The 9,547-nt window shown below is 41.0% G+C and overlaps 1 protein-coding gene and 1 pseudogene across 1 annotated transcript in view; one reads left to right on the top strand and one right to left on the bottom strand.

Moving 5' to 3' along the window:
- Positions 1-2: 2 nt before the first annotated feature.
- Positions 3-9,547, top strand: part of MPHOSPH8 (M-phase phosphoprotein 8) — a gene marked incomplete at its 5' end in the record, with an annotated part of 30,412 nt that continues 20,867 nt past the window's right edge. The window contains 2 exons of the mRNA XM_015592401.2: positions 3-164; positions 7,862-8,017. Coding sequence (XP_015447887.1) covers positions 3-164; positions 7,862-8,017 — 318 coding nt within the window. The remainder of the gene's footprint in view (positions 165-7,861; positions 8,018-9,547) is intronic.
- LOC112482913 lies at positions 6,436-6,551 on the bottom strand (annotated as a pseudogene).

Below are 9,547 nucleotides of genomic sequence, written 5' to 3'. Positions count from 1 at the left end.
CCCCCAGCCACGGGGAGCCGCCCGAAGGTGACGGCGAGGCAGCTGGAGCCTGGCGCGCGGAGAAGGACGCGAGCGCGACAGGAGCGGAGGCCGTGGGCGACAGCGAGGAGGACGGCGAGGACGTGTTCGAGGTGGAGAAGATCCTGGACGTGAAGACTGAGGGGGTGCGTGAGCGGCGCGGGGCGGGGGGCCTGGGACGCGCCCGCCGGTGGCCCGTCCGCCTAGGGACACCGTTCCGCTGGGCGGGTGCACGTAAAGGCCTCCGGACCCCGGTCCCGCCACCTCTGTCCCTGAGCATCGGCCGGCGGCGGCCACGCTGAAGCCCCTGTCGCTGCCCCTCCCAGCCCGCTCCCGGGGATCAGGCCGAGCGCGCTCTCCCTCGCCCGGCCTCGGCGTTTGACGCCTCGCGGGTCCTTTTTCGGGTCCCTGCCGCGGGGTCGCCAGTGGTTTCACTCACCCCTGCGTCGTGGCCCCGGCGGGCAGTGATGCTTCGTGTTTGCTGGGTCGCTGGTGTGAGGTGGCCGAGCGCCCCACTCGGTGGTCAGCTCCTTAGGGCGTATTCGTTCTGTTTCCCGTTCATCGAGCGCGACCTTGTGTTAATTTTCATTGTTTTGAACATTCGTTCTGCAAACCCTTTCTGGTCCCCTGCTGTGTGCCGGGGGCCGTGTCGGGTCCCGAGGATAGAGATGAATTGTGGCCCGCACATTCGCTGACATTGACTAGTAAGTCAGTAAATAAGTAAAATCCAGTGCCACCAATACTGTTAGTCGTAGTACGGTAAGGGTGGGGACATTTTTATAGCTAATTTCCCCAGGTGTCTTGAAGACACTCCGAGGTGAGAGGTGGAGCCAGTTTTCCCCTGTTTTGAATCACCTGCGTGTAACACGGTGCTTGGCGCGGGACAGGTGCTTGGGGAATGTTTGGTTAGAAGGGGGGTGTTTTTAGAATTAAGAGGATTCGCTTTTTGCTACAAGCTTAGCTCTGTAGGTAGTGCACCAAAAGCCTATACTCTAGTCACAAGTGGATGAAACTAAGAAACTTAAGTGTTTAAGGCTGTAAAGGAGGGTTAGACTTAGCGACCTAAGTTCAGTAAAAGTTCTGGTTCTCAGGGTCTTGGACTTGCAGGTGAATGACTGATTTAGAAGGTGAGCACTCTTAGTGCACCGGGACTGTGGCCGCTGCCTCTTTGTTTGTGGTTTGAGGCGGGGTCCGCATCCCTCGGGCTGCTTTCTGTATGTCTGTGGCCCATTAAGGAATCGGGCCGCCCAGCAGGAGGTGAGCGGCATGCAAGCAGCTGAGTTTCCTCTGTATTTGCAGCCGCTCCCCCGGCGCCAGCATCACCGCCTCAGCTCCACCTCAGAACCTCAGGCATTGGATTCTCATAGCACCGGTGCCTGGTGCCACAAAGGTTGCGGACCGCGGTGCTAAGTGTTTAAAGTAGCCAGCCTGTGGGATTGCTGCTGTTCCTAAGCCACAGTCTGGGATTCTGTTAGACTGAAAACAGCTGCTCACTGAGTGTGGCTTGGGGAATAGCATTGACACCAAGTTTCTATATTAGCCGTGTTCTTTTACTTTATTGCAAATGGGGGGGGGGCGGGGGACGGTCAGAAAAAAATAAATTATCTGACGGAATCTTGGGGATTTTGGCTTCAATTTTGAATTTGAGTCACTATTGCTTAATAAAAACTTGGTTCGCTTATTTAGTGTATAAATCTTATTATACAACTTACTTATCAAAGCCAACACCCAAGGCAAGAAATACTAGACAGCCACCCCCAGAAATCCTTTTGGATCCCCTTCCATCCCCCAGAGAAACTATCCTGAATTATTAAATGGTGATTTCTTTCTTTCCTTTGTAATTTTCCACATAAGCATGTATTCCTCAACACGTTTGACCTGATTTTTCCCCTTCATTTAAATGGAGTCTCACAATAGTTGTATCGTGTATCTGCTTTTTTTGTGAGATTTAATCTGTGTTGTGTGGAGCTGTAGTTTATTTTGTTTTCTGTGCTGCATAGTATTCAGTTGTACGACTAGATTACAGTCTTTTTTCTACTGTCCATGGGTCTTGGGTTGTTTCCAGTTTTTGGCTACTGTGAATAACGCTCGTTTGAATTTTATTGACTATGCCTCCTGGAAGATTGTGCACTTAGGTTTCTCTTGATTATATACACCTAGGAGTGGAATTGTTCAGACATAAGAACTCATATGTCTTTAGTCTTGAGTGGATATTTTGAAAGTGGTTTATGAGAATTCCTTTTGTTTCCCATCCTGCCAACACCACCTGGTGTTATCAGCCACTTGTTATTGTTAGCCAGCACTGGTGGGTATAGAATGGTATTTCCTACTTTCAGTTTCTATTTTTCTTTATCCTACATTAATAATTAGTGTTGTTAGTGTTAATGTACATCCTACATTAGTAATCAGTGTTGAAACCAATGAGCATCTTTTCATGTACTTATTTCTGGGTCATTTTGTTGTCTTTTATGAAGTGCCTTTTTCTCCTGAGTTGTCTTTATTGATTTGTTGGAATCCTTTCTGTAGTCTAGAGTCAAACCTTCGCTAGTGGTATACTGCAAAATCTCTTTTGCTCCTGTGTCTTTTTGATAAACAGAAGTTCATATGATTAATGTTGATAAACTAAATCTGTCTTGATGTTGCGTGCTTTTTATGTATGGTTTGAGAAATCTCTCTCTACCCTAGAACCTCTATTGAGTCGCCTTTCAGATTTTATTTTTACACTTGATTTTGTGTGTAATTTAATGTAGAGATCAGGTTTCGTGAGCATATCTTTCTTACTGTTTGGAACTTTAGAATCAACTTGTCAATTTCCTTGCAGGCATTAAAAACGGGATTTTGGGGGGAATTTGCTGGAATCTGGATAAATTTAGATCAATTTGATTTCTTTCAATAATATTTTATAGCTATCTCTGTTGAGGTCTTGAACATCTTTTATTAAATTTATTCTTAGGTATATTCGATGCAGTGGTAAATTGTCTTTTTAAAATTTCATTTATTGTTTGTTATTCTTGTACAAATACAGTTTTTATATATTTACCCTTTGTTGGTTAAAGAAATTCCCTTTTATTTCTAATTGCCAAATACTTTTATTATGAATAGATATTGAATTTTTACTAAATTTCTGTATTTAGTGAAATAATCACATCATTTTTTTCCTTTATTCCATTAATGTAAATTATGTTGATTTTCTAACATTAAGTCAACTTTGTGTTCATAAAATAAACCAAAATTGGTTGTGAGGTTCCCCTTTTTTAATGTTAGATTATATGTTTGGTTTATATTTCATTAGTTTCTCCTTTTTCTTTATGTTCTTAATTTACTGGTCTTTTTCTAACATCTTGAGGTGGATGCATAGTTCATTGTTTTTCAGCCTTTTTTTCAAATTATGTGTCTTATAAATCATGTAGTATGTTCGTTTTCATTCAGATACAAATATTTCCCAATTTCTGTAAGTTATCCACACATATATTGCTTAATTTCCAAACATTAGAGAAAAATTTATAGGAGGCTATTCTCTACTTTATATTCTTAGTATTATTGATTATTGTAACTCATTTTTTTACGAGGTATTTTTGAGTTCAAAGCAGTAGTATAAAGACCAGGTATTTATACTTCTATTATTAACACACTTGAAGTCCATTGAAATGCTTAATTACAGTTGCGCTTTTTTAAAAAAAAAAACATTTTATGTTCATAACACTTGGACCCACCAGCCTTGAATTTTTTTAAACAAAAAACTGTAATTATCTAGTGTACACGATTTAGGAAAATGGGAGGAGCCATCTGCTGCCTTTTAGTTTGGCTCACTGATTAAGCTAAAAGAAAACTTGGCTACCAAAAATATAGACTGTTCCGGAATTTCGAAGATAAGTTTATAAGTCCTGGGGCTATCATGAAATTTCTTACTATATGGCAAAGTCACAAGCAATATTTAGATCTACGGGACTCTCATAAAAGAACATATAATTTAGGGATTTCATTTTGTTTCCTGCTATACCCATAAGACTCAAAAGGTTCCTGTCACAATATCTGTTGAATGAATGAATGAAACAACGGCTGAAATGAAGGCTGGTATCAATTACCAGTCAGTTAAACCCGGAGCAGGAGTTGAGATGTGCTCTTTAGCACTTGAGAACAGTTGTCATACCCTCCTTCTCACTGACTAGATCAAATCTAATTGGTAGCTGGCATTACATTTGCAACCATTCAGTGTAGAAGCGAACAGGTACTAGTGTTTTGACTGCCTTTTTTTTCTAATCGTGAGAAAAGTTGTAAGAATTATCTAGAATCTCCTTTGTATCTTTACCCACCTCCCCCGGCTGTTAATACTGGCTTTATCTTTTTTTCTCTATATACATTTTTTTCTTGCCTATTTGAAAGTAAATAGTGTTTTTTAAAAGCTACATTGAGTAACAGATTTACCACTGATATTATGCACATAAAAAATAATATGGCCCACAAATAAGGCTCATTTGTTGGCATGCACTGTTATCGAGTATATCATATTCCTGCACTCCGCTGTAAGGATGTAACACTTCTCACGATACTTCTACCAGGCACACTGCTTTGTTTTAGGCAAGACTGCATGCTGCTGAGATTTCTTTCCCCTCATTCATACAGGCTTCTTCGGCAGCCAGGCTTTGTTTATTGTCAGTTTTAACTATACCTTCATAGACACAGTGTTGTCATATAATAGTATTCTTTTTGCACAGGATTTTGCTAAAAAGAATGTGCATATTTTCTCAGCTGATATAATCACTGCCCCCGCACTCGGTTATGTAGCTGACCATAAAACTGTTTTGATAGTCTTAATTATTATTTTAAAGTTATGAGGGTTTTCAGGATTACCTTTAAAAGTTAAGAGTCTACGTCTACTCTTCTGCCATCATTTCTTAGTTTCTGGTCCTACTAGGTGTTAATGCTTTGTCTTCTGCAGCTGGCAGAATGATGGAAGAGTAAAATGGGAGGGAGCGGTGGTGGCACTCGGCTTGGGAAGTCGACGGCCTTTACGGTTGTCTGGATGAAATCAGGCACGCGTGAGGTGTGCGGCTGGGATGGTGCTCTGCAGTTCTTGCGGGAAACCTTCCTGAGTGTGTGCTTGCTTCTCACGGAGATGGTGCATTGAGCAGAAAAAATAAACCAGAAATCTGGAGAAGCCAGCATTTGGGCTGTATATGACAAAGATCAAATAGCCATAAAGAATTTAAAATAAAAATTCTTAAAATGAGCAAGAAGATGAACAAAAGGCACAATAGGTAACTAAATTCTTTTTAATTGTCATATGCGTTTTATATATATGTATCTTAAAATTTGCCATCTTAACCATTAAGTGTGCAGCTCAGTGGCATTAAGTACCTTCACACTGTCGTGTGATCATCACCACCCTCCATGTCCAGAACGTTCTCTTCTTCCCAAACTGAAATCTCTCCCCCTTGGACAGTAATTCCCTGTTCTTCCTCCCCCAGCCCCTGGAGCCACCACTCTGCTTTCTGTCTCAGTGAATTTACCTGTTCTAGGTACTTCGTGTAACTGGACTCAGACAGCATGTGTTCTGTGCCCAGCTTATTTCACCTAGCCTAATGTTTTTAAGGTTCATCCATGAAGAAGCATGTATCAGCATTTCCCCCCCTTTTAAGGTTGAATAACGTTCTCTCGAGTGTATACGCCACGTTTTGTGTGTTCATCTGTTGATGGACACTTGGGTTTCTACTTCTCAGTGAACATGCTACACCGAACGTAACTGTATAGGTATCTGTTTGAGTCCGTTTTCAATTCTTTTGGGGTCTCTACCTAGGAGGGGAGCTGCTGAGTCATCAGGTAATTCTGTTTAACTTTTTGAGGAATTGCCTGTTTTCCTCAGCAGTTGCACCATTTTACATTCCCAGCACCAGGTAAGGAGATTCTAACATTTCCACATCCTCACCAACACTTACTGGTTTCCACGTTGTTGTTGCTGTGTGTGTTAGTATACTCCTCTCCTAGGTGCAAAGTGGTATCTCGTGATTTTGATTTTCATTTCCCTAAGTACTGACGATGCTGAACATCTTTTCATGTGCTTCCTGGGCCATTCGTGTGTCTCCTTCGGAGAAATGTCTGTTCAAGTCCTTTACCCATTTTTAAGTGGGTTATTTGTCTCATTTGTTTGTTTATTTAAGTTGTGGGGGTCATTTTTGCATTCTGGATATTAGTCCCTTATCAGATGTGATTTGCAAATATTTTCTCCAATTCTGTGGGTTCCCTTTTCACTCTGTTGATGTCCTTTGATGCATACGTTTTTGGTCCTGTGATACTCTTTTTCTCTATTTTTAGTTTGTGTTGTTGGTGTTATATCCTAGAATCCACTGTCAAATCCCAGGTCCTGAAAATTTATCCCTATGTTTTCTAATTTTTAAGCTTTTTATTATTTATTATTTATGCCTACAGCACCTGGTTGTCCTAGGTGGTCTCCCATCCAAGTACTAACCAGGCCCGACCCTGCTTAGCTTCCGAGATCAGACATCGGGCTTGTTCAAGGTGACATGGCCGTAGACCATGAACCATGGCTCCACTGGGGCACGAACCCAGGACCTTCTGCGTGTAAAGCAGATGTGCTAACCGCTGCACTATAGAACCACGTCCTGTTTTCTAATAATTTTATCGTTTTAGTTTTTTAAATTAATTTCACTGGGGTAACATTGGTTAATAACATTATATTAAGCTTCAGGTTCATCATTTTCTACTATGTTGTCTGTATGTTGCATTGTGTGCTCACCATCTAGTCTCCTTCCGTCACCATATATTTGACCCCCTTTACCCTCATCATCCTCACTACCCCTTTCTCCTCTGGTGACCACCGTACTGTTCTTTGGGTCTTTGGGTCTGTGAGTTTGTTGTGTTTGTTCGTTTGTTGCTCTGTTTATATACCACATTTGAGTGAAGTCGTGGTTCTCATCATTTCTGTCTGACTGCTTAGCAGGATACTCTCAAGATCCATCCATGTTGTCACAAATGGCAAGATTTCATCCTTTCTGATGTCCGAGTAGTATTCCGTTGTGTATATGTACCACATGTTCTTTATCCGGTCATCCCTGGAAGGATACTTTGGTTTTTTCCATGTCTTGGCTACTGTAGATAATGCTGCAGTGAATTTAGGGGTGCAGATGTCTTTTCAAGTTAGTGAGATTGCTGGGCCATGTGGTCGTTCCAGTTTTAACTCTTTGGAGAACCGCCACACTGTCATCCGTAGTGGCCATACCAGTTTACATCTCACCAGCAGTGCACGAGAGTCTCCTTCTCTACATCCTCACCAACACTTGTCTCTTTTTGATAATGGCCATTCTGACAGGTGTGAGGAGACATCTCACTGTGGGTGTGATTTGCATCTCCCTGATGATTAGTGATGGTGAGCACCTTTCATGTACCTCTTGGTCATCTGTATGTCTTCTCTAGAAAACGGTTATTTACATCTTTGGCTCATTTTTTAATTGGATTGTTTGAAATTTTTGCTGTTGAATTCTGTGCATTCTTTATATGTTTTGAATATTAGCACCTTATCAGATTTGTGATTTGCAAATACTTTCTTGGTTCAGTAGGCTGCCTTTTCGTTTCGTTGATGGTTTCCTTTGCTGTGCAGAAGCTTTTTAGTTTGATGTGGTCGCACTTGTTTATTGTTGCTTTTGTTGCTACTGCATTTGGTGTGATCCCATTTTTTTTCTTAAGCCACTTCAGGAGATGAATGTACTTTATAATGATATTAATCATCACTTCAAGTTTGTTCTTATATTGTCAGCAATTATATGTTTTTGGAAATTTGGTCATCAGTAATGTTCTTTATTTGCCTGTTTCTTCACTTATATAACAGGGCAAAGTACTTTATAAAGTCCGCTGGAAAGGATACACGTCGGACGATGACACCTGGGAGCCGGAGGTCCACCTGGAGGACTGTAAAGAAGTGCTTCTTGAATTTAGGAAGAAAGTTGTGGATAACAAAGCTAAACCAGTCAAGAAAGACACTCAGGTATTGCATTTTATCACTTATTTTTTTCAGTACAATAAATTTATTGTAAATTTTACTGATATAAAGATTGCAATAAAGAATTCAAAACTATTAATAAAACATACAGTATTCCTGTTGCACATTCTGTACTGCCAATTAGTTCTCAGGATACTTCATTGAGTTTTGCCAAACCTTCTGTAGCCAATCTATGACTGCAGTTGACAGACAAGTATGGTTTGGATGTGTTAGTGACTATTCCCCCTTTAAGTTAAGGGTAAGACGAAAGTTGGGGAGGGGAGACATGTTGACCCCTTGTCTGTGATGTAATAAGCATCTTCGTTTTTGTATACCTGAGGAAAATTTTTTGTGCCATTCACATTATTACTACAGACATAATGCATGCTTTCACATTTAATCTACGTTGTTAACAGATTTTCATAGCATTTCGGTTATTTACAGGTCTGGTTATCCAGGGTTTTTTTTCTTCTGTACCCACCTCAGTCTTTAGCTGCTTGGTTGCAGTTGGTAGCTCTTCCTCATGTCGAAGAGGGACAGAGGGACAGAGGGACGGGACAGGACGGGACGGCAGGACTTCGGGCAGGTTAAGCGTCTGTCAGTTTGGAAGAAGGTTTGATGGGCTAGAGAGAGATGATGTTAAAAGCAACGCAGGCTTTTCTCCTATGGACTTGTCCATGTTTTATCCTTGATTCTCATGTTCCACAAATAATTGAATTGGCTTTATTTATTAATCTTGGAAGAATTTCCCATTTTACTTTACAATGTAAATTTCATTTATAACATCTATATAAATGGAACCAGCTCTTTTTTTTTTTCATTAGAAATAATTTTTAATACTGGCAGAGGTTCTTGAACTTAGAATATAGTGAAAATTTTACAAAGCGAAAATTTCTCACAAGAAACATTTTCTTATCTAAGTCTTTAAGGGCTGAATGTTGATCCTTTCTCTCTCTGCAATTTGAATTTCAGCCACACTTTTAAAAATAATATTTTTTCAAATGACCAAACCAGCGTTTCGACCCAGTTTTTGCTGTGTGTGGTGGTGGTAGCAGCAGCAGCAGCAACAGTGACAGAGACGGCTTCTGTTTCCAGAGCTCTGGTACCGTGGACGTGCCTGGCGCTGGGTCAGCGCTTTGTGTGGACAGGTGCAGCCGAGCTCCCAGCGGGCAGTAGGGGCCCAGCCAGCCGCTGTGCTGTGGAGAGTCGCCTTTTGGTTTGGGCTGTAGCTTGAATTACATTGAGAGGAGTGAATTACCATTTCCTAAAAATTATGTTACTGTGGCAGGGCCTTTAATAAATATGGTTTTTAAATTACTAAGCAAAATGCTTGGCACTTTAAAATTTTTTGCAAAAGAAGCCCTTCACAAAATGAGTTCAGGTAAAAGTAGATGTTTTTCCCCCAAAATTTTTGCTATAGTTATATTTTACTTTTCTAGAATGGATGCCTACTCCTTCCCTATTTCTTTACCTAAAAATGCTCCAACAAACACAAATGAACAAGTTTAACTCAGTGATTGGTTCATTATTCTCAAA

This window comes from Pteropus alecto, unplaced genomic scaffold, assembly GCF_000325575.1.
Source record: "Pteropus alecto unplaced genomic scaffold, ASM32557v1 scaffold16, whole genome shotgun sequence".
NCBI classification, from domain to species: Eukaryota; Metazoa; Chordata; class Mammalia; order Chiroptera; family Pteropodidae; genus Pteropus; species Pteropus alecto.
Note: the sequence above shows the minus strand (reverse complement) of the source record. Positions and strands in the feature narration are given on the sequence as shown.